This window comes from Aquarana catesbeiana, linkage group LG02 (assembly GCF_042186555.1).
Source record: "Aquarana catesbeiana isolate 2022-GZ linkage group LG02, ASM4218655v1, whole genome shotgun sequence".
NCBI classification, from domain to species: domain Eukaryota; kingdom Metazoa; phylum Chordata; class Amphibia; order Anura; family Ranidae; genus Aquarana; species Aquarana catesbeiana.
This window is the reverse complement of record NC_133325.1, coordinates 693,260,102-693,285,819: the sequence shown is the minus strand read 5'-3', so window position 1 is coordinate 693,285,819 and position 25,718 is coordinate 693,260,102. Positions and strand designations below refer to the sequence as shown.

At 43.2% G+C, this 25,718-nt stretch overlaps 1 protein-coding gene across 3 annotated transcripts in view; it reads right to left on the bottom strand.

The window, feature by feature from the left end:
• Positions 1-25,311, bottom strand: part of TP53I13 (tumor protein p53 inducible protein 13) — a 60,907-nt gene extending 35,596 nt beyond the window's left edge. The window contains exons 1-2 of one of the 3 annotated variants that reach the window (XM_073616829.1): positions 25,142-25,311; positions 75-149 (exon numbers count right to left, since the gene is read on the bottom strand). In XM_073616829.1, coding sequence (XP_073472930.1) covers positions 75-149; positions 25,142-25,219 — 153 coding nt within the window. In that variant the 5' untranslated portion in view covers positions 25,220-25,311. Of the gene's footprint in view, positions 1-74; positions 150-25,141 lie in introns of those variants that run through there. The other 2 variants (XM_073616830.1, XM_073616831.1) reach the window with 2 other exon arrangements.
• Positions 25,312-25,718: the final 407 nt, after the last annotated feature.

Genomic DNA, 25,718 nt, shown 5'->3' with positions numbered 1-25,718 from the left:
TCTATAAACTCAAGCTTAAATCCATAAATATTTTACAGATGGGAATCTCTGGCAGATTTCTGGAGTCTTCATACCTGACTGGAAGATGGAAAATAGGCTCCGGGACATGAATAGACACTTTTGTTAGGCATATCCAAGTGAATATTAGACTGAAAGAAAAATCCATGTTTTAAATGGCAATTACTATATCTGGTCACTATTACACATTTCTTAGCCTAGATTTATATCTTGAAATTTGTATTCTAGGAATTAGAGCTGCACAATGGATCGTAAAAAAAAAAAAATAATATTACGATCTCGATTCAATCCCCACACGATCTTAATCCAGCATTTCCACGATTCATGTAACAAGTGCAGAACCAATCTCTGCTCAGAGCTGTCAAAAAAAAAAAAAAAAAAAGAAGGAGGAGCAGCTGGCCAAGTTTATCCCCACTTTGCTCAGCGCTGAGAGATAAAAAAAGAAACATTGGGGGTTATTTACGAAAGGCAAATCCACTTTGCACTGCAAGTGCAAACTACAAGTGCAAAGTGCACTTGAAATTGCACTGAAAGTGCACTTGGAAGTGCAGTCGCTGTAAATCTGAGGGGTAGATCTGAAATGAGGGGAAGCTCTGATGATTTTATTATCCAATCATGTGCAAGCTAAAATGCTGTTTTTTTATTTTCCTTGCATGGCCCCCTCGGATCTACAGCGACTGCACTTCCAAGTGCACTTTCAGTGCAATTTCAAGTGCACTTTGCACTTGTAGTGCAAAGTGGATATGCCTTTCGTAAATAACCCCCATTGTGTCTTTCTGTTCATTTACAGAACAAAAGGAACTTCGGTCTGCAAATGAGGTCAGTTTAACCACTTAAAGACTAAGCCTTTTTCTAACACTTGTTGCTGAAAAGTTAAAATCAGTATTTTTTGCTAGAAAATTACTTACAACCCCCAGACACACACACATTATAATACATTTTTAACAGAGACTCTAGGGGACAAAATAGCAGTCGCTGCAATATTTTATGTCATACTGTATTTGCGCAGCGGTCTTTCAAATGCAATTTTGTGGAGAAAAAAATACACTTCAGTAAAAAAATACAGTAAAAGTTAGCCCAATTTTTTTCTATAATGTGAAAGATGATGTCACGATTGGAATTGTGATTTTTATTCTAAACAAAAAAATTGTGATTCTCATTTCATTCAAAATCATGCAGCTCTACTGGAAATATTTTATACAGGTTGCATCCCTAGTACCCAGTTTGCAAAGACTCTAAAAACATCCAAAAATGCCTGCATACTTCTTGGCAGCCCTTGAAAACAGGCTAATCATCTCTGCGAGGAAATGTGTCCCTTCTTTGGGTTATTCAGCTGTGAGTGTAATCTCATTGGTCATGTGTGCGAGCATTTATGCGATCTGGTAGAAAGCAACAGTTCAAATTGAAGCTATCCACTTGCTTGCTACATTTCTTTTAACCACTTAGATTTGCAAAGTCTCATGGGTTTTTCACCTTAATGCATTGTATGCATTAAGGTGAAAAACCATCTGCGCTGCAGCTGCCCCCCCCCCCCCCCCCTTTTTTTTTTTTTTTTTTACCTGTACCTGAACGTTCCAGCGACAAGCACAAGCCCAGCAGCTCCAGCCACTGTCTCGGGTCCTCATTGGATAGATTGATAGCAGCAGGAACCGACGTCAATCAAATTCAGTGACACGGGAACTGGGCCAAGTCCTGCTGTCTGTGTCAGTGGACACAGCAGCAAGACTCGGGAGTGTGCCCGCAAGGGTGTCCCCTTGGAATGCGGCTCTCCATGGGGGCACTTGAAGAGGAGGAGCCAAGAGCGTCACCAGGGCTCTCCAGAAAAGGAGGATCGGAGCCGCTCTGTGCAAAACCTTTGCACAGAGCAGGTCTGTCATTTAAAAAAAAAAAAAAAAGAAACTTTACAATCACTTTAAGGAGCAAGTCTATTTCTGACATTGGTTGTTTACAAGTTAAAAATCAGTATTTTTTGCTAGAAAATTACTTAGAACCCCCCAAACATTTTTTTTTAGCAGAAACCCTAGAGAATAAAATGGAGATTGTTGCAATACTTTGTCACACCGTATTTGCACAGCGGTCTTACAAAACTATTTTTTTGGAAAAAAAATACACTTTCTTGAATATATATATAAAAAAAAAAAAAAAAAAAAAAAAAAAACAGTAAAAAACTTAGCCCATTTTTTTATATAATGTGAAAGATGATATTAAAGTGGATGTAAACCCAATGTCATCCTTTCTAAACTACTGCCATAGGGGTTATCTATAAGGATATACATGCCTCCTGCATGTATCTTTACCCAATGTCTCCCCTCTGTCTGTTATGAGAGCTGAAAAACTGCATAGTCTGTGGGTGGGTCTGTTGTCTGGAGCTCAGTGGGTGGAGTCGTGATGTCAGTAGACTCCCCGCCCACCTCTACACTCCCCTTGTCAATATGCATTTTCTCCTGTGTATTTCTTACACTGAACTTCTGCTATGATCTCTAACATCCAGTGAATAGACAGGAAAGTAACCACATGACTTCAGCATGCCAAATCATGCTGAGGTGTGGAACAGCCAATCCTTGCAGAGCTGCTGAATAAAGGAGTGGGGGAGGGAATCAAAAAATAATGCTCGTGTCTTAGGCTAGTGCACCAGATGTAAATCACTTGTCACAGCAAGGGGGAGGATTTGACAAAGTTTTTCTCAGTTTGTCAAGATTTATCTCACTGAACAATAAAAGAGGATTGCTCAGAGATGGATTAACTCTGTGTGGCAAGACTGGGCTCAAATGATAGGAAATCTTATACTCTACATTATGATTTAAAAAAAATAATAATTTCGGGTTTACATCCATTTTAACCACTTGCCGACCGCCTCACAATGATGTACGTTGGCAGAATGGCACGGGCAGGCAGAATCACGTACCTGTACGTGATCTGCCTCCAGCGGGCGGGCGGGGCGATCGGACCCCCCCGGTGCACGAGGCGGTCGGCTTGTGTCTGGGAGCGATGAGAGGTGAGGGGGAGGCCATCCATTCGTGGCCCCCCCCTCGCGATCGCTCCCAGCCAATGAGGATCTTCCTCTGCCTCTGTAAAGTAAACAGAGGCAGAGGAAGTGATGTAATCTCTCCTCGAGCTGGTCTTTTTTGTTCCAGCGCCGAGAGAAGACATCAAGTAAATGCACCAACACTACACATTCAGTGGAACAGGCAGGCACACTTTTTCACCCCCCAGTCACACCCCTGTACCCCCCTGTCACAGTGACACCAATAGCAGTTTTTTTTTTGCATTGGTGTCATTTTGTGACAGTTATAAGTGTTAGGGCAGTTAGGGTTAGCCCCCTTTAGGTCTGGGGTACCCCCCTTTAGGTCCAGGCTACTCCCCTATCCCCCCCTAATAAAGGTTAACCCCTTGATCACCCCCCGTCGCCAGTGTTGCTAAGCAATCATTTTTCTGATCTCTGTATTAGTGTCACTGGTGACGCTAGTTAGGGAGGTAAGTATATAGGTTCGCCGTCAGCGTTTTATAGCGACAGAGACCCCCATATACTACCTACTAGAGGTTTTAACCCCCTGATTGCCCCCTAGTTAACCCTTTCACTAGCGATCACCATATAAATGTTACGGGTGATGCTGGTTAGTTAGTTTGTTTTTTATAGTTTATTATAGTTTTAGGGCACCCACCGTTTATTACCTTATAAAGGTTTAACCCCTAATTGCCCGGCGGTGATATAAGTTATGTTTTTAGGGTCAGATAAGGTCTGCGTCGCCCCAGGCAGCGTCAGGTTAGCGCCAGTACCGCTAAAACCCACGCACGCAGCATACACCTCCCTTAGTGCTATAGTATCTGAACGAATCAATATCTGATCCGATCAGATCTATACTAGCATCCCCAGCAGTTTAGGGTTCCCATAAACGCAGTGTTAGCGGGATCAGCCCAGATACCTGCTAGCACCGGCGTTTTGCCCCTCGGCCCAGCCCTGCCCACCCAAGTGCAGTATCGATCGATCACTGACACTTACAAAACACTAAGCACACATAACTGCAGCGTTCGCAGAGTCAGGCCTGATCCCTGCAAATCGCTAACAGTTTTTTGGTAACGTTTTGAATCAGTCGCTGACAGTCAGGAGCTTTTTTGCCTGTGAGTCTCACTAGTGTACCCCTAAATTTAGAGCCCAAAATGGCAAATCGAAGGTACACTAGTGAAGAGGCCTACACGTTTCTGAGCATGACAGATAGTGAAGAGGAAGTCACTCATCTGTCAGATTCAGGCTCAGAATACGATCCTGTAGAGGACAGCGGCTCCATGACAGATAGCTCTGGCGACGGAGTTGTGGTCCCTGCTAAGGTCAGGCGTACCAGACCCCAATCTTCTTCTTCTGTCCTTGAAGTGCAAGAACCGCAGGTCCCTCGTATGGAGCAGAGCAGCACTAGCGCCGCTATTACTTCTGGTGAACTGGCAAGCACCAGCGGCCTAGTACACCCTGGTCGTACATCCAGCACTGCAGTATCACGTGGTGACGTGGCTAGTCCCATAAGTGCAGTTCAAGCTGGCGAGGTGGCAAGCACTAGTAGTGTCCCGCTGCCACCAAGAAGACGAACACAGGCCCGTCGTGCCCATAGTGCCCTTCCTGCTGCATTCGCCAATCCGAATTGGGAACCCACCACTTCTGCAGCACCCGTACTTCCCCCATTCACTGGCCAACCCGGAATTCAGGTGGAAACGCCACTGGATTTTTATTCGCTGTTTTTCACCGAAGATCTCTATAGATCTATTGTGGACCAAAGCAATTTATACGCTGGTCAACACATCGCCGCTAATCCCCAGTCCTCCCTTGCCAGAGATTGGAGACCAATTACAGTCTCCTAATTTAAGATCTTTCTGGGCCTTTCCCTCAACATGGGCATAAATAAAAAGAGTGAGTTGCGGTCATATTGGTCCACTGACCCAATTTACCATATGCCCGTGTTCTCTGCTTCCATGGCCAGGGCGCGATACGAGCAGATTTTGCTGTTCATACACTTCAATTACAATGAACTCTGTCGTCCTCGTGGAGACCCTGGATACGATCGGCTCTACAAAATTCGGCCCCTCGTAAACCACTTCAACCAGCGTTTGGCCGCTTGTCATTCAAACAGTACCTTCCCAGCAAGCGTGCCAGATACGGGGTCAAGATGTATAAGCTCTGTGACAGGGCCACAGGCTATACATGTAGATTTATGGTTTACGAGGGCAAAGATAGTCACGTAGAGCCGACAAACTGCCCTGACTACATAGGAAGCGCTGGCAAGATAGTGTGGGACTTGGTGTCATCCTTATTCGGAAAGGGGTACCACTTGTATGTGGACAATCATTACACGAGCGTGCCACTTTTTAGTCACCTTTTTGATCAACAGATTGGAGCATGTGGCACCGTGCGACCTAATCGCCGGGGCTTTCCCCAGCGGCTTGTAGATTCCCGTCTTAGGCTGAGGGAGAGAGCCTGCTTGCAGTGTAATAATTTGCTCACTATGAAGTGGAGAGACAATAAGAATGTTTTCGTTCTTACCTCCCTTCATGCAGATACGACGGTCCAAATTGCTACGGCGACTGGTGTTGTGGAGAAACCCCTCTGTGTCCACGAATATAACCAAAATATGGGAGGGGTGGACCTCAACGACCAGTTGTTGCCGCCGTACCTAGTTGCCCGTAAGGCCAGACGCTGGTACAAAAAAGTGTCAGTTTATTTATTTCAATTGGCTTTGCTGAACGCTCATGTGCTATACAGAGCTTCAGGACAGACTGGATCCTTCCTTAAATTCCAGGAAGAGATCGTCAGAGCCCTTCTGTTTCCAGACGGTGCTCCACCTCACCTTCCCCAACCAAATGCAGTAAGCCGGCTGCATGAGAGGAATTTTCCTTATGTCCTCTCGAGTACCCCTACCCAACTAGCCCCCCAAAGAAGATGTCGTGTCTGTAGCAAGCACGGATTTAGGCGTGACACCCGGTATTATTGTCCCTCCTGTCCTGACAATCCTGGTCTATGCATTGGTGAATTGAACGCTACCATTCACTAGTTGAGTATTAGCGTAGGGTACAGCATTGCACAGACTAGGACACACTTTCACAGGGTCTCCCAAGATGCCATCGCATTTTGAGAGACCCAAACCTGGTACCAGTTACAAAAGTTAAAGTTACTAAAAAAAGTGTAAAAAATAAAAATAAAAAAATAAATAAAAAAACAAAAAAAAACAAAAAAACAAAAATAGTTGTCGTTTTATTGTTCTCTCTCTCTCTATTGTTCTGCTCTTTTTTACTGTATTCTATTATGCAATGTTTTATTGTTATTATGTTTTATCATGTTTGCTTCTCAGATATGTTTTGTTGGTAACCATTTTTTTGTTTTCAGGTACGCCATTCAGCTGCAGAGCGGATTTATCTTGACAGCAACAGCGTTTGCTCCCATGATACATAAAGCCGTGACTCCAGCGCTGTCGGAGGCGATTTCACCACCACAGTTACATACTTCAGCATATATGCCGAAGTGTGGGGGCAGCAGTGGGTGGAGGAGCGATTTGCTCCTGCCTTTTGTGGGAGGATGCCCCCATGCTTCGGCATATATATATATATTTAAGGCACAGGTTGCGTTAAATGTTTTATTTTTTACTATGTTTTTTTTGTATTTGCTTTGCAGGTATGGTAAGTCTTGCTGTTATACTGTAACGTTACTTTGTTTTATTGTTAACCATCATTTGCTTAGCAGGTACGCCATTCAGCTGCAGCGCGGATTTATTTATCTTGACAGCAACAGCCTTTGCTCCCACGATACATAAAGTCGTGACTCCAGCGCTGTCGGAGGTGATTTCACCACCACAGTTACATACTTCAGCATATATGCCGAAGCGTGGGGGCAGCAGAGGGCGGAGGAGCGATTTGCTCCTAGCTTTTGCGGGAGGATGCCCCCATGCTTCGGCATATATATACAGTGCATGTATGCCCATCATTAGAAGTGGGTGGATGAAGGGAGGTATTCTAATGGTGGGCATACCCACCGATCAATCTCTTTTTTTCGTTCAGCCCACAGGCTGCATGAAAAAAAAGTTTACAATATATGCCCAACAAGGACCAGCAAGGTACTGGTATGTTGCTGGACTTTAAGTGGTTATACCAGAATGATGCCTGCAGGTTTAGGTATCATCTTGGTATCATTCTTTTTAGTCAGTGGTCGGCTTTCATGTAAAAGCAATCCTAGCAGCTAATTAGCCTCTAGACTGCTTTTACAAGCAGTGGGAGGGAATCCCCCCCACCCACCGTCTTCCATGTTTTTCTCTGGCTCTCCTGTCCCAACAGGGAACCTGAGAATGCAGCCGGTGATTCAGCCAGCTGACCATAGAGGTGATCAGAGACCAGAGTGGCTCCAAACATCTCTATGGCCTAAGAAACCGGAAGCTAGGAGCATTTCATGACTTAGATTTCGCCGGATGTAAACAGCGCCATTGGGAAATTGGGAAAGCATTTTATCACACCGATCTTGATGTGGTCAGATGCTTTGAGGGCAGAAGAGAGATCTAAGGTCAGACCCCAGTTTTTTCAAAAAAGAGTACCTGTCACTACCTATTGCTATCATAGCGGATATTTACATTCCCTGAGATAACAATAAAAATGATTAAAAAAAAATAAAAATGAAAGGAACAGTTTAAAAATAAGATTAAAAAAAAGAAAAAAAGAAAAAAAAAAAGCACCCCTGTCCCCCCCTGCACCTCCTGTCAAATGTAAACAGCAATTGCACCATGCATGTGAGGTATCATCGCGAAGGTCAAATCGAGGGCAGTAATTTTAGCAGTAGACCTCCTCTGTAAATCTAAAGTGGTAACCTGTAAAGGCTTTTAAAAATGTATTAATTAGTTTGTCGCCACTGCACGTTTGTGCGCAATTTTAAAGCATGTCATGTTTGGTATCCATGTACTCGGCCTAAGATCATCTTTTTTATTTCATCAAACATTTGGGCAATATAGTGTGTTTTAGTGCATTAAAATTTTAAAAAGTGTGTTTTTTCCCAAAAAAATGCGTTTGAAAAATCGCTGCGCAAATACTGTGTGAAAAAAAAATTAAACACCCACCATTTTAATCTGTAGGGCATTTGCTTTACAAAAATATATAATGTTTGGGGGTTCAAAGTAATTTTCTTGCAAAAAAAATTTTTTTTTTCATGTAAACAAAAAGTGTCAGAAAGGGCTTTGTCTTCAAGTGGTTAGAAGAGTGGGTGATGTGTGACATAAGCTTCTAAATGTTGTGCATAAAATGCCAGGACAGTTCAACCCCCCCCCCCCCCCCAAATTACCCCATTTTGGAAAGTAGACACCCCAAGCTATTTGCTGAGAGGCATGTAGAGTCCATGGAATATTTTATATTGTTACACAAGTTGCGGGAAAAAAGACACATTTTTTTTTTTTTTTTTTGCACAAAGTTGTCACTAAATGATATATTGCTCAAACATGCCATGGGAATATGTGAAATGACACCCCAAAATACATTATGTTGCTTCTCCTGAGTACGGGAATACCACATGTGTGAGACTTTTTGGGAGCCTAGCCGTGTACGGGACCCCGAAAACCAAGCACCGCCTTCAGGCTAAGGGTGTAAATTTTTGATTTCACTCTTCACTGCCTATCACAGTTTCGGAGGCCATGGAATGCCCAGGTGGCACAAAACCCCCCCAAATGACCCTATTTTGGAAAGTAGACACCCTAAGCTATTTGCTGAGAGGTATAGTGAGTATTTTGCAGACCTCGGTTTTTGTCACAAAGTTTTGAAAATTGAAAAAAAAAAATTTTTTTCTTGTCTTTCTTCATTTTCAAAAACAAATGAGAGCTGCAAAATACTCACCGTGCCTCTCAGCAAATAGCTTGGGGTGTCTACTTTCCAAAATGGGGTCATTTGGGGGGGTTTTGTGCTATCTTGGCATTTTATGGCCTTCGAAACTGTGATAGGTAATGAGGCGTGAAATCAAAAATTTACGCCCTTAGAAATCCTGAAGGCAGTGCTTGGTTTTCGGGGCCCCATGCGCGGTTAGGCTCCCAAAAAGTCCCACACATGTGGTATCCCCGTACTCAGAAGAATCAGCAGAATGTATTTTGGAGTGCAATTCCAGATATGCCCATGGCCTGTGTGAGCAATATATCATTTAGTGACAACTTTGTGCAAAAAAAATGGGTCACTTTCCCGCAACTTGTGTCAAAATATAAAATATTCCATGGACTCAACATGCCTCTCAGCAAATAGCTTGGGGTGTCTACTTTCCAAAATGGGGTCATTTGGGGGGGGTTTTGTACCATCTTGGCATTTTATGGCCTTCAAAACTGTGATAGGTAGTGAGGAGTGAAATCAAAAATTTACGCCCTTAGAAATCCTGAAGGCGGTGCTTGGTTTTCAGGGCCCCGTACGCGGCTAGGCTCCCAAAAAGTCCCATACATGTGGTATCCCCATACTCAGGAGAAGCAGCTAAATGTATTTTGGGGTGCAATTCCACTTATGCCCATGGCCTGTGTGAGCAATATATCATTTAGTAACAACTTTTTGTAATTTTTTTTTTGTTGTCATTATTCAATCACTTGGGACAAAAAAAATTAATATTCAACAGGCTCAACATGCCATTCCAAAATGGGGTAATTTGGGGGGGGGGGGGGTTTGTACTGCCCTGCCATTTTAGCACCTCAAGAAATGACATAGGCAGTCATAAACTAAAAGCTGTGTAAATTGTAGAAAATGTACCGTAGTTTGTAGACACTATAACTTTTGCGCAAACCAATAAATATACGCTTATTGACATTTGTTTTTTACCAAAGACATGTGGCCAAATACATTTTGGCCTAAATGTATGATTAAAATTTAGTTTATTGGATTTTTTTTTTTATAACAAAAAGTAGAAAATATTTTTTTTTTTTTCAAAATTTTTGTTTTTTTTCCGTTTATAGCGCAAAAAATAAAAACAGCAGAGGTGATCAAATACCATCAAAAGAAAGCTCTATTTGTGGGAAGAAAAGGATGCAAATTTCGTTTGGGTACAGCATTGCATGACCGCGCAATTAGCAGTTAAAGCGACGCAGTGCCAAATTGTAAAAAGTGCTCTGGTCAGGAAGGGGGTAAATCCTTCCGGGGCTGAAGTGGTTAAGCCGAGTAAATTGATAACGAACATGTCCTGCTTTAAAATTGTGCACACTCGTGAAATGGCGACAAACTACGGTACCTAATCTCCATAGGTGACGCTTTAAATTTTTTTTACAGGTTACCCGTTTAGAGTTACAGAGGAGATCTAGTGCTAGAATTATTGCTCTCGCTCTAAGGATTGCAGCGATAACTCACATGTGTGGTTTGAAAATGCGGGCGCAACATGTGTGGTTTACATATGCGGGCGCGACTTGCATATGTGTTTGCTTCTGCGCGCAAGCTCAGAGGGACGAGGCGCTTATTTATTTTTTTTTTTTTTACACTGTCCCTTTAAAAATGATAAATAAAAAAAAAATAAAGATAGATAATTTTTTATCACTATTAACAAGGAATGTAAACATCCCTTGAAGTAAAAATAAGCAGGACAGGGCCTCTTTAATGTGAGATTTGGGGTCAAAAAGACCTCACATTTACACTTAAATGCACATTTACATAAGAGATATAGAATATATATATATATATATATATATATATATATATATATATATATATATATATATATATATATATATATATATATATATATATATATATATATATATTTATGTGAAACCAGAATATACCATTCAGCATTCTGTCCAAGTGAACCCCTTAGCCTATCTATACCTTCCTGTACTAGTAAATCCCATTCTGAATCTGCGCCTTTCTGTCCCAGTAAATTCAATCAAGCATCTGTACTTTTCTGTTCCAGTAAACCCTATTTCCCATCTGTGAATTTTTGTCCCAGTGAACCCAATTTTCCCTCACGGTTGTTCTTGGTGTCACAAGGATGACAATCATGGTATATTCTTTACAATGGAGTCATAGGCAGAAATAAAACATGACGAAGGTTGCAGAATCTACATTCAGCAAATTATTGCAAAAGTAAGCAAGCTCTGAAAATTATCAGCAGAGCTCTTAAGTGGTTACAGATATCGTATTGTGCTGGAAAAGGTCAATAAGAAAAGTTTCCATTACATGGACACTGCCGGGGGGACACAAGAGGTTCACAAACTGGTTTTCAGAGAAAACCAACAGGTTAGGAGAATCAGTCGGTCAATAAGCCACATCATCTTCTTCTAAAAGCTACACGTAATCATGCAGCTTCAGTCCAAGGCCAACTTTACCAATAGGCAATTAATCCACTGATTGTTCTGTAGAAAGAAAACTATGCATGGGACAGAACGCGTTGGATATCCAAAATTGTACTTGTCACTGAAACTTGAAATAAGAGGAAGTCTTCTACTGTGGAAAAGTGGATACCTGTTCTGTTTAACAGACAAAAAAAAAAAAAAATCTTGGCCTACAGTCTTCTTCCTCCCCACAGCAACTAGAACAATCCTTCTGGGGAGATCCCAGGGAATGCTGGATATTCAAAGTCTCACCAGAAGTTGCTTCTGCACCGTGCTGGACATATGGGATACTCGGCATTCCCCAGAACGATCATGAATGACATCACACACTGCAATTTGGTAGCTGGGGGTTGCAAGTACAAGTACTAAATTTCCTCCTGTTTTTTTTTTTCCTAATTTGAAGCTGCTATTTTTTTCTACTAGGGAAGGGGCCCTGGTATAAGGGAACCCTGTTTTTTTACTGAAAGGTCTGCTTTAAAAAAAAGAAGTCTCATGAGGTGTAGACATGAAGTAGTTGCAACAGTGCTGGAGGAAACCAGCAGCACTGCAAAAACATGAAGACAAATGCAAGAATTAAAAAAAAAAAAAAGTAAATTGTTTTGGCAAGTAACAAGTACTTAACTGTACAAATGGCAACCACCCAACCTATAACTGGCCTTTGCAACAAGGAAAACATGGAAGGGCAACACATGTAAAAAAACAAAGAAAAATTCCCAACTCACTTACCAGCCACCAACAAACAGAATTAACCTAACAGTTTACATTTTAAACCAAGGGGTTTAGTTTGCACACATATTTGCAAAACAATATATTATAATATATATATATATATATATATATATATATATATATATATATATATATATATATTACACTTAACGGCACCCCAGTGTACTGCAGTCCTAGCACTTTCAATTTTGAAACTCTCCTGGAGTTGGAGCACATACATAATAATGGACATATTAAGGGCAGATATGCCTGGAGGGAGTACACTCCTCCTTAACCCCTAGGCACGGGCCGCACGCAAATATGCAGCCTCTCGTCGCCTGGTCTTTGCTGCGGAGGGGCCGCATATTTGAGTGAATTGCTGGCAATACAGCTGTGCTGAGAGCGCGCGCTGTGCGCCTAAATGGATCACGTGACTGCCAATCATGTGCTCTTAAGCCCAGCCCCGCCTCCCAGAGTCTTAAACCTCTTAAAGGGCTGGGAGGTGCCAGCGTGAAGCAGTTAAAAAAGGTATAGTGACGCACTGGAAACCCAGCAAGCACACAATGGCAGTGAAGGTATCCAGTGCACCAATTAACCAACAGTACAAAAATAGCAACCACCCCAACCTATACCTGGCCTTTGCAGCAATGAGCACATGAAAGAGCATAGTGTCAAGTACTTACCCCTACATGCCAGCCCCGGCATCCTTTTTAGCCCTAGTTCATAGGGATGGGCGAACGGTTTGGCCCGAGCATAAGTTTGGGCCGAACTTTGGCTGTTCTGCGAACAATATGCGGTGTTCAGGGCAACCTCAAAAGCTACCGGAACACCGTTAAAGTCTATGGGACACTAACATGAAAAATCAAAAGTGCTAATTTTAAAGGCTTATATGCAAGTTATTGTCATAAAAAGTGTTTGGTGACCCGGGTCCTGCCCCAGGGGACATGTATCAATGTAAAAAATTTTTTTAAAAACGTCCGTCTTTTCGGGAGCAGTGATTTTTTTTAAATACTTAAAGTGAAACAATAAAAATGAAATATTCCTTTAAATATTGTGCCTGGGGGGTGTCTATAGTATGCCTGTAAAGTGGCCTGTTTAGAACAGTACCACAGCAAAATGACATTTCTAAAGGAAAAATTGTCATTTAAAACTGATCGCGGCTGTAATGAATTGTTCGGTCTCGGCAATATAGATAAAACTCATTGAAAAAAAAAAAAAAAGAAGAAGGAGAAGAGCATGGGACCCCCCCCCCCCCCTTTTGGGCCTGGTATGAATATTAAGGAGAAACCCGAACCAAAATTAAAAAAAAAAACACTGCGTGGGGATCCACCTAAAATCCATACCAGGCCCTTCGGGTCTGATATGGAAATTAAGGGGAACCCTGCGCCAGTTTTTTTTTAAAAATGGCGTAGGGCGCCCCCTCAAATCCATACCAGACCCTTATCCGAGCACGCAACCTGGCAAGCCGGGAACAAGGGCCTCATCCCTACAACCCTTGCCCAGTGGTTGTGTGGGTCTGCGGGCGGGGAGGCTTAACGGAATCTGGAAGTCCCCCTTTAACAAGGGGACCCCCAGATCCCGGCCTCCCCCCTGTGTGAAATGGTAACGGGGTACAAAAGTACCCCTACCATTTCACAAAAAAAGTGCCAAAATGTTAAAAAGCCTCTATGGGAAGCTCCCGCCGTGTGACGCTTCTTCAACTGAGGGCGGGGCCATCCGGTGACGTACCCGGATGACCCCGCCCCCTCTGACGCCACGGGGACTTTCCCACGGCTTCCCCGTGGCATCAGAGAGGGCGGGGTCATCCGTTTACGCAACCGGGTGGTCCCACCCCCTCTGACGCCACAGGGAAGCCATGGGAAAGTCCCCATGGCGTCAGAGGGGGCGGGGTCACCCAGGTACATCAGCAGGTGGCCCCATCCTCAGTTGTATAAGAACTGTCATCAGCGAAGAAGCATCACACGGTGGGAGCCTCCCATAGAGGAGGATTGGTGGCGGATTTTTTTTCCCTTTCGGTCCGTCGCGGCGTGAAGATGATGAAACTTTTTTTGTGCAATGGTAGGGGAACATTTGTACCCAGTTACCATTTCACACAGGGGGGAGGCCGGGATCTGGGGGTCCCCTGTTAAAGGGGGCTTCCAGATTCCGATAAGCCCCCCGCCAGCAGACCCACACAACCACCGGGCAAGGGTTGTGGGGATGAGGGCCTTGTCCCCATCAACATAGGGACAAGGTGCTTTGGGGGGCTACCCCAAAGCACCCTCCCCATGTTAAGGGGCATATGACCTTGTACGGTTCAGGAGGGGGCCGCTCTCTCGTCACCCCCCCTCTCTTCCTGTGGCCTGCCAGGTTGCTCGGATAAGGGTCTGGTATGGCTTTTGGGGGGGGGGGGGGGGGCCCTATGCCATTTTTTTTTTTTAAATTGGCGCAGTGTTCCCCTTAATTTCCATATTAGACCCGAAGGGCCTGGTATGGATTTTAGGGGGCCCCCCACGCAATTTTTTTTTTTTTATTTTTTCCCCTTTATATTCATACCAGACCCAAAGGGCCTGGTAATGGACTGGGGGGGGATCCCATGCTCTTTTTTTCAATGAGTTTTATCTATATTGCCGAGAACCGACAATTCATTACAGCCACGATCAGTTTTAAATGACAATATTTCCTTTAGAAATGTCATTTTGCTGCGGTACGGTTCTAAACACAAGAAAAATGCACCACTTTACAGGCATACTATAGACACTCCCTAGGCATGATATTTAAAGGAATATTTCTTTTTTATTGTTTCACTTTAAGCATTAAAAAAAAAAAATCACTGCTCACGAAAAAAACGTCAGTTTTAAAAAAAAAAAAAAAAATTTGCATTGATAAATGTCCCCTGGGGCAGGACCCGGGTCCCCAAACACTTTTTATGACAATAACTTGCATAAGCCTTTAAAATAAGCACTTTTGATTATTCATGTTCGTGTGCCATAGACTTTAACCACTTCAGCCCCGGAAGGATTTACCCCCTTCCTGACCAGAGCACTTTTTACAATTTGGCACTGCGTCGCTTTAACTGCTAATTGCGCGGTCATGCAATGCTGTACCCAAACGAAATTTGCGTCCTTTTCTTCCCACAAATAGAGCTTTCTTTTGATGGTATTTGATCACCTCTGCCGTTTTTATTTTTTGTGCTATAAACGGAAAAAGACCAAAAATGTTGAAAAAAAAAAAATTATATTTTCTACTTTTTGTTATAAAAAAATCCAATAAACTCAATTTTAGTCATACATTTAGGCCAAAATGTATTCGGCCACATTTCTTCGGTAAAAAAATGTTAATAAGCGTATATTTATTGGTTAGCGCAAAAGTTATAGCGTCTACAAACTAGGGTACATTTTCTGGAATTTACACAGCTTTTAGTTTATGACTGAATGTCATTTCTTGAGGTGCTAAAATGGCAGGGCAGTACAAACCCTCCCCCAAATGACCCCATTTTGGAAAGTAGACACCCCAAGGAAATTGCTGAGAGGCACGTTGAGCCCATTGAATATTCATTTTTTTGTCCCAAGTGATTGAATAATGAAAAAAAAACAATGACAACTTTGTGCAAAAAAAAAAAAAAAAAAAAAGAGTGTCTTTTTCCCGCAACTTGTGTCACAATATAAAATATTACACGGACCCTACATGCCTCTCAGAAAATAGCTTGGGGTGTCTACTTTCCAAAATGGGGTCATTTGGGGGGGGTTTGAACTGTCCTGGCATTTTATGCACAACATTTAGAAGCTTATGTCACACATCACCCTCTCTTCTAACCATTTAAAGACAAAGCCCTTTCTGACACTTTTTGTTTACATGAAAAAATAATTTTTTTTTTTGCAAGAAAATTACTTTGAACCCCCAAACATTATATATTTTTTTAAAGCAAATGCCCTACAGATTAAAATGGTGGGTATTTCATTTTTTTTTTCACACGGTATTTGCGCAGCGATTTTTCAAACGCATTTTTTTGGGAAAAAACACACTTTTTTAAATTTTAATGAACTAAAACACACTATATTGCCTAAATGTTTGATGAAATAAAAAAGATGATCTTAGGCCGAGTACATGGATACCAAACATGACATGCTTTAAAATTGTGCACAAACGTGCAGTGGCGACAAACGAAATACATTTTTAAAAGCCTTTACAGGTTACCACTTTAGATTTACAGAGGAGGTCTACTGCTAAAATTACTGCCCTCAATCTGACCTTCGCGGAGATACCTCATATGCATGGTGCAATTGCTGTTTATATTTGACGCCAGACCGACGCTTGCACAGGGTGCTTTTTTCTTTATTTTTTTTGCTTTTGTATCTCATTTTTAAATTGTTCCTTTCATTTTTTTTAATTTTTTTTTATCATTTTGATTGTTATCTCAGGGAATGTAAATATCCCCTATGATAGCAATAGGTAGTGACAGGTTATCTTTTTTGAATAAATTGGGGTCTATTAGAACCTATATCTCTCTTCTGCCCTCACCAAGATCGGTGTGATAAAATGCTTTCCCAATTTCCCAATGGCGCTGTTTACATCCGGCGAAATCTAAGTCGTGAAATGCTCGTAGCTTCTGGTTTCTTAGGCCATAGAGATGATTGGAGCCATTCTGGTCTCTGATCAGCTCTATGGTCAGCTGGCCGAATCACCGGCTGCATTCTCCGATTCCCTGTTGGGACAGGAAAGCCAGAGAAAAACATGGAAGACAGTGGTGGGGGGGGGGGGGGGGTGGTCTAGAGGTAAAAGCAGTCTAGAGGCTAATTAGCCGCTGGGATTGCTTTTACATGAAAGCCGACCGCTGGCTGAAAAGAATGTGATACCAAGATAATCCCTAAACCTGCAGGCATCATTCTGGTATAACCACTCAAAGCCCAGCATCATACCAGTACGTTGCTGGTCCTTGTTGGGCATATATTGTAAACTTTTTTTTCATGCTGTGAGCTGAACGAAAAAAAGAGATTGATCGGTGGGTATGCCCACCATTAGAATACCTCCCTTCATCCACCCACTTCTAATGATGGGCATACATGCACCGTTTATATATGCCGAAGCATGGGGGCATCCTCCCGCAAAAGGTAGGAGCAAATCTCTCCTCCGCCCACTGCTGCCCCCACGCTTCGGCATATATGCTGAAGTATGTAACTGTGGTGGTGAAATCACCTCCGACAGCGCTGGAGTCACGGCTTTATGTATCGTGGGAGCAAACGATGTTGCTGTCAAGTTAAAAAAATCCGCGCTGCAACTGAATGGCGTACCTGCTAAGCAAATGATGGTTAACAATAAAACAAAGTAATATTACAGTATAACAGTAAGACTTACCATACCTGCAAAGCAAAATACAAAAAAAACATAGTAAAAAATAAAACATTTAAACGCAACCTGTGCCTAAAATATATATATGCCGAAGCATGGGGGCATCCTCCCGCAAAAGGCAGGAGCAAATCGCTTCTCCACCCACTGCTGCCCCCACGCTTTGGCATATATGCTGAAGTATGTAACTGTGGTGGTGAAATCACCTCTGACAGCGCTGAAGTCACGGCTTTATGTATCGTGGGAGCAAACGCTGTTGCTGTCAAGATAAATAAATCCGCTCTGCAGCTGAATGGCGTACCTGAAAACAAAAAAATGGTTACCAAACATGATAAAAACATAACAATAAAACATTGCAGAATAGAGTACAGTAAAAAAAGAGCAGAACAATAGAGAGAATAGAGAGAGAGAGAGAGAGAGAGAGAGAGAGAGAACAATAAAACGACAACTATTTTTGGTTTTTATTATTTTATATTTTTTTTGTGGTTTTTTTTTGTAACTTTAACTTTTGTAACTGGTACCAGGTTTGGGTCTCTCAAAATGCGATGGCATCTTGGGAGACCCTGTGAAAGTGTGTCCTAGTCTGTGCAGTGCTGTACCCTACGCTAATACTCAACTAGTGTATGGTAGCGTTCAAAACATTCACCAATGCAAAGACCAAGATTGTCAGGACAGGAGGGACAATAATACCGGGTGTCACGCCTAAATCCGTGCTTGCTGCAGACATGACATCTTTTTTGGGGGGCTCGTTGGGTAGGGGTACTCGGGAGGACATAAAGAAAATGCCTCTCATGCAGCTGGCTTACTGCATTTGGTAGGGAAAGGTGAGGTGGGGCACCGTCTGGAAACAGAAGGGCTCTGATGATCTCTTCCTGGAATTTAAGGAAGGATCCAGTCCGACCTGAAGCTCTGTATATGCACATAAGCGTTCAGCAAAGCCAATTGAAATAAACAGACACTTTTGTACCAGCGTCTGGCCTTACGGGCAACTAGGTACGGCGCCAACAACTGGTCGTTGAGGTCCACCCCTCCCATATTTTGGTTATATTCGTGGACACAGAGGGGTTTCTCCACAACACCAGTCGCCGTAGTAATTTGGACCATCGTATCTGCATGAAGGGAGGTAAGAAAGAAAACATTCTTATCCCTCCACTTCATAGCAAGCAAATTACACTGCAAGCAGGCTCTTTCCCCCAGCCTAAGACGGGAATCTACAAGCCGTTGGGGAAAGCCCCGGCGATTAGGTCGCACGGTGCCACATGCTCCAATCTGATGATCAAAAAGGTGACTAAAAAGTGGCACGCTCGTGTAATAATTGTCCACGTACAAGTTGTACCCCTTTCCGAATAAGGGTGACACCAAGTCCCACGCTTCCTATGTAGTCAGGGCAGTTTGTCGGCTCTACGTGACTATCTTTACACTCGTAAACCATAAAACTACATGTATAGCCTGTGGCCCTGTCACAGAGCTTATACATCTTGACCCCGTATCTGGCACGCTTGCTGGGAAGGTACTGTTTGAATGACAGCGGGCGGAAAACTTAATCAGGGACCCATCAACGCAGACAACTTGATGGGGAGTAAACAAGTCTGCAAAACGTTGGTTGAAGTGGTTTACGAGGGGCCGAATTTTGTAGAGCCGATCGTATTCAGGGTCTCCACGAGGACGACAGAGTTCATTGTTGTTGAAGTGCATGAACTGCAAAATCTGCTCGTATCGTGCCCTGGTCATAGAGGCAGAGAACAAGGGCATATGGTGAATTGGGTCAGTGGACCAATATGACCGTAACTCACTCTTTTTAGTTATGCCCATGTTGAGGGAAAGGCCCAGAAAGATCTTAAATTCGGAGACCGTAAATGGTCTCCAATCTCTGGTAAGGGAGGACTGGGGAATAGTGGCGATGTGTTGACCAGCGTATAAATTGCTTTGGTCCACAATAGATCTATAGAGATCTTCGGTGAAAAACAGTGAATAAAAATCAAGTGGCGTAAAATCAACTGTTTCCACCTGAATTCCGGGTTGGCCAGTGAATGGGGGAAGTACGGGTGCTGCAGAAGTGGTGGGTTCCCAATTCGGATTGACGAATGCAGCAGGAAGGGCACTATGGGCACGACGGGCCTCTGTTCGTCTTCTTGGTGGCAGCGGGACACTACTTGTGCTTGCCACCTCGCCAGCTTGAACTGCACTTATGGGACTCGCCACGTCACCAAGTGTTACTGCAGTGCTGGATATAGGACCAGGGTGTACTAGGCCGCTGGTGCTTGCCAGTTCACCAGAAGGAATAGCGGCACTAGTACTGCTCTGCTCCATACGAGAGCCCTGCGGTTCTTGCACTTCAAGGACAGAAGAAGAAGATTGGGGTCTGGTATGCCTGACCTTGGCAGGGACCACAACTCCGTCGTCGGAGCTATCTGTCATGGAGCCGCTATCGTCTACAGGATCGTATTCTGAGCCTGAATCTGACAGATGAGTGACTTCCTCTTCAGTATCTGTCATGCTCAGAAACGTGTAGGCCGCTTCACTAGTGTGCCTTCGATTTGCCATTTTGGGCTCTAAATTTAGGGGTACACTAGTGAGACTCGCAGGCAAAAAAGCTCCTGTCAGCGACTGTATCAAAACACTACCAAAAAACTGTTAGCGATTGTAGGGATCAGGCCTGACTCTGCGAACGCTGCAGTTATGTGCGCTTAGTGTTTTGTAAGTGTCAGGGATCGATCGATACTGCACTTGGGTGGGCTGGGCCGAGGGGCAAAACGCAGGTGCTAGCAGCTATCTGGGCTGATCCCGCTAACACTGCGTTTTTGGGAACCCTAAACTGCTGGGGACGCTAGTATAGATCTGATCGGATCGGATCAGATATTGATCTGTTCAGATACTATACCACTAAGGGAGGTGTATGCTGCGTGCGTGGGTGTTAGCGGTACTGGCACTAACCTAACGCGACGCAGACCTTATCTGACCCTAAAAACGTAACTTATATCACCGTTGGGCGATTAGGGGGTTAAACCTTTATAAGGTAATAAACGGCGGGTGCCCTGAAGCTGTAATAAACTATAAAAAACAAAACTAACCAGCGGCACCCGTAACGGTTATACGGTGATCACTGGTGAAAGGGTTAACTAGGGGGCAATCAGGGGGTTAAAACCTTTATTAGGTAGTATATGGGGGTCCCTGTTGCTATAAAACACTGACGGCGAACCTATATACCTACCTCCCTAACTAGCGTCACCTGTGTCACTAATACAGCGATCAAAAAAACGATTGCTTAGTGACACTGGCGACGGGGGGTTATCAAGGGGTTAAAACTTTATTAGGGGGGTTAGGGGGGTACCCTAGCTCTAAAGGGGGCTAACCCTAACTGCCCTACCACTTATAACTGTTACAAACTGACACCAATGCAAAAAAAAAAAAAAAAAAAACTGCTATTGGTGTCACTGTGACAGGGGGTACAGGGGGGTGATGGGGGGTGAAAAGTGTGCCTAGTGTGTTCTACTGAAAGTGTAGTGTTGGTGCAACTCACATTGATGTCTTCTCTCCTCGGCACCGGAAAGAAAAGACCGGCTCGAGGAGAGATGACATCACTTCCTCTGCCGCTGTTTACATTACAGCAGCAGAGAAAGATTTTCATTCGTGGGGAGCGATCGCGAGAGGGTGGCCACGAATGAGTGGCCTCCCCCTCAGCCTGTATCGCTTCCCCAATGAAGCCGACCACCTCGAGCACCGGGGGGGGGCGCGATGCGCCCCCAGCTCGCGGGAGGCAGATCACGTACCAGGTACGTGATTTTGCCTGCCCGTGCCATTCTGCCGCAGTATATCTGTGTTAGGCGGTTGGCAACTGGTTAACGGTGTTTGTGTGTTCTGCCGTATTTTTTGCCTGTTCGGTTTATTCTGGTGCGAACCGAACCAGGGGGTGTTTGGCTTATCCCTACTAGTTAATACCAATGCGATTTTTCATGTAATTTGACAGTTCAAAATCGCATGACATGTCACACTCTAGTTTCGGCAGAGAAACAATCAAATCGTTGTTCATTTCTGAACTTATGGATTGCATGGGATGTTGCCAACATGTGGTTAAAATTTTATGTCAATAGCATCTTTAAAAATCTATTTACCTAGAAAAATAGTAACGTGTTCAATACTTATTTTACCCGCTGTATATTGCTCTTACAAGAGGTTGATCACTTTTCTCCTGATGTTCAGGTGTCATTTTATCGATAAATGAAGGGATTGTGTATTTTTGGGAGCCCATGGTTTGTAACACTTCCTTACTTGAAGATGCTGCTGGTGAAGAAACACTTTGTGATGATCCAGAAGCAGCAGAAAGAGTGTTTCTGGAATGAGAACTCTGGGGGGTGGGAAGCTACTGGCACTCTCAGGATGGTCCTCGTCATTTTATTCTAAAGTATTTTTTTTATGTATTTAGTGCACCTCTGGCATGCAAGGATGTGTTTTGTCATCCTTGTAGCATTTGGAAAAGATTTCTTCTCACAATATTTGCAAATTGAAGCTTTGCTCTTAGCAGAAATTGTGCTGTGGAAATGTTTCCAGACTCTAAAATGTTGGCCTCCCCATTTTACTGAGAAGAGGAAAAGAAAAAAATGATTTACTTAGCAGGCTATAGGTAAACATTATACTGTACTGTGATGGTGGAGAACATTATTGGAATCATTTAAAAAGGTAATAAAGATAAACTAAAGCCTCAAACACATGATCAGATTAATCTGACAAATTTTCATTAGTTTTTTGTTGCATACTAGTCTCATGTCGAAAGTGAAGAGGTTACTTACATACAAAAATTCTCATACGACAGAATGCTGATGTGAATGATGTGTTGAATTGTTTTGTATGCATTTTTTCGTTTGAGCATGCGTGGTCTTGCTCTTACGATTTTTTTTCGGACGAAATGTGTACTAATATGAAAATCAGACGTTCTGTTCAATTAAGGCATGATAGGACAGAAACTATCATCTACTCAGGGGTAGGCAACCTCGGCCCTCCAACTGTGGTGAAACTACAAATCCCATCATGCCTCTAGGAGTCATGCCTGTGATTGTCAGAGTCTTACAAAGTCTCATGGGACTTGTAGTTTCAAAACAGCTGGAGGGCCGAGACTGCCTACCCCTGATGTATTGTATCCTAACAATCACCCAACTGTACAAGGTACAAGATGGAGCCCACAAGCAAACTAAACTGGAGCAGTTTCCCTGAAGTGCACCCTGGTGGCAGAAATACATATTTTTCTTGTTTGAAAACTGCAGGTACAGTGTTACTTGAATTGTATTCCAGAATTTGCTTGTTTTCAGCTGAGAGAACTTGCAATAATTTAAGACTTCACATCTCAGAAATCTTTTATTATGGTTTTCATGTTATGTAGTTTTAATATCATGTCATAGACATATTATATATCATTGTAAAAGAACAGATTCCAAAACTGTTTTTTCCCAAATTTCTCTATTTTTTTTTTCCGCCCAGACCTTCTTCCCATCTCCACCTATCACTGCAACAAGGGAGGTTTACATTCCTTGTGACAGCATCAAAAGGGATAAATAATACATTATAAATTTTAAAAAATTGTGCAAATATAAATACCTTTTAAAGAGCCCCTGCTCCCTGCGCAAAGGTGAATGAATTCTCTGGTCACGCATGCATATGTAAACGGCGATCACACCACATGTGTGAGGCATCGCTGCAAACATCAGAGCGAGAGCAATAATCCTAGCTCCAGACCACCTGTGTAACACTAAACCGGTAATTTGTAAAGGCTTTTAAAGCTTCACCTATGGAGATTTTAAAATACCGCAGTTTGTCACCATTCCATGAGCATGTGCAATTTTAACGCGCGACATGTTAGGTATCTAGTTACTCAGTGTAACCTCTTTTTAAAATTTATAGAGCTGTTACTGATTAAAATTTGTGTTCGATTAATCAATTTTTTTAATCGATTAATCAACTAATTTCAATTATAATGCACATACAGATTCAGCTACTTTTAGCTGATGTCATTTGTAGCTCCTCCCCACATACGCGTTACGTTTATTCAGAACTTCCTCAGTGGCGCAGGACTACGGCATCACCCTACAGTCTATTTAAATAGTACCGTTGTGCATCAGGGGGACCGATGGAGAGCCAGAGACATCCATCACCTGCTGAGACAGCAAAGTGTCAGCTCTTTGGAAAAAAAAGTGCCCTCATCATAAATGTTTCTTGATTGCTGGATAACCAATCAATGTCAGTTCATCGTCAATCTGACTTACAGCCAGGTAAGCGCTCAGATATATTGATTTTCATGGCCAAGTCCAGGATTTACATAGATGTTTATCTGAATACTTTGACCAGCGAGAGCAATCAAATCGTTAGGATCCGTCTTCCTCAAGTTATGATTTCACGGACATTAACGTCACCGGACTTCTCCCCCCTTCCCTTTGTTAGCAGACGGAGGCACTTGGGGAAGGGGGGAGGAGTCCAGTGACGTTAATGTCCGTGACGTCACCGGATCTCCGACGGAACTCCGTGAAGACCTGGAAGCCGGCGGAGAGGTGAGTACCGATCAAAAGAATTTTGATCGTTTAAAAAAAAATTAACGATTAATTGAGGAATTAATCTTTAATTTTCCCAGCCCTAATAATTTACCTAAAAAATTGGGTATTATAATATTGTGTTTGTGTAAAAATTCATCAAAGTGTATATTTTTTCCCAAAAATGTGTGTTTGAAAAACCGCTGCACAAAGACCGTGTGACAGAAAAAAATTTTGCAAAACCCATTATTTTATTGTCTAGGGCCTGTGCGAGAGAGAGAGAAAAAACATTTCTGTATTATGCCGATAGAGAAAAGGGTGCTGATAATGGCGCCAAAACCGCATGCGACTTTACTGTGCTTATGGGTGTGTTTTTAATAGGTCATGTGGTCCAAAAACTGCATCAAAAATGTAACACGGGTGTGTTATTGATGCGTTCTTGCTGTGTTTTCAATGCATTTCAACGGGGAGGTGTGTTTTTGGTGCAGTTTTTTTAAATGACCAAAAATGCAGCAGAAAGCGCAAAGGAGCAGTGTGAAGACATACATAGAATTTAAAAAAGGGATGCATTTTTCTTGAGCAATTCTTGTGCTTTAGGTGCTAACTGCTGACCATAAATTTATATTCATTTAAATGAATTATATTATTTAAAAAGTTAAATCTTACACAATTATATAAAAAAAATATATTTTTTTAAAACTGTTATTTTCGGTTTCAGCCAAGAGCATCCTGAAAATTAACACTGGTCTGTAGTGCATGTTCACACTTCAGTACTAGGGTTGTCCTGGTACCGATACCGAGCATTTATCCAAGTACTTGGTCAAATGCTCCCGATGCTTCCCCGGATACCTGTACAGTCAGCAGTAATCGACGTGTGGGGGAGATACAAGCTTCTCCCCCGTGGCTTTCAGCTGCTTTAGTGAAATCTATACAGCGGTGATCGGTGCTTGTAACTCCCCCACACGCGATCACCGCATCCTCCATCCTCATCACCAGGGGTTGAGGGAAATCTTCCAATGGGGACACTAGTTCTGGTGACACCCACTTCCTGTTTTGGCTATGGGACAGGGAGTGAAGAGAAAGCTCCCTAAGGGGACAGAGAGGACTGTGAGAACTGACAGAGGTTATAACCCACCATTACTCTATCCAAAATTAAACAGGTTTTGCCTTTATCTCAGGTCTATGTACGCTCTATAACACAGCTCTCATGCAGTATGAAGGGGGGAGGTAACAGAGCTGCACACCAATGCACACAGAGCACAGCATGGCTCCTCTCACCTGGCCATCATCACACACGGAGCTCCATACCGGCACCGGGGAGACCAGCAGAGCGCACAGCGCACACACCCGCCACATCCCGGCCACTCTCAGCTTAACATCCTGGAGACTCGGCCTGCCGCTAGCAGCGTCACCGATACGTCATCGCTTCCCAGCCGGGCCGCGTCTCTACCAATCAGCGGAGGAACGGCCATCCAAGTTGAACCACATTGGCTTACTCTCTGCTCCACCCACCAATTACAACGCGTCACATCCACCGGTGTAATGTTTTCATAAGACACGCTTCCTCCCAGGAGGTGGAGAGGGGGCGGGGCTAAGAGAGCACGTTGGCTGGTACTGCTTACCTGCAGAGTGCTGATCAGGTGTGCAGAGTGTGCACTGTGTACAGAAAGGCTGACATTTACATTTATATTCTTTGAAGGAGAGGGATGGGGGTGGGAAAGAAATAAACATACTTTACCTCTAGCAGCTCTCCTCCACGGACTCAAACGATGAGAACTGAATGATCACGCTGCAAGGAGAAGAACCCCTGTGTGCATTGGAGGGTAGACAGATCCTCCTCACATCACTGAACTTT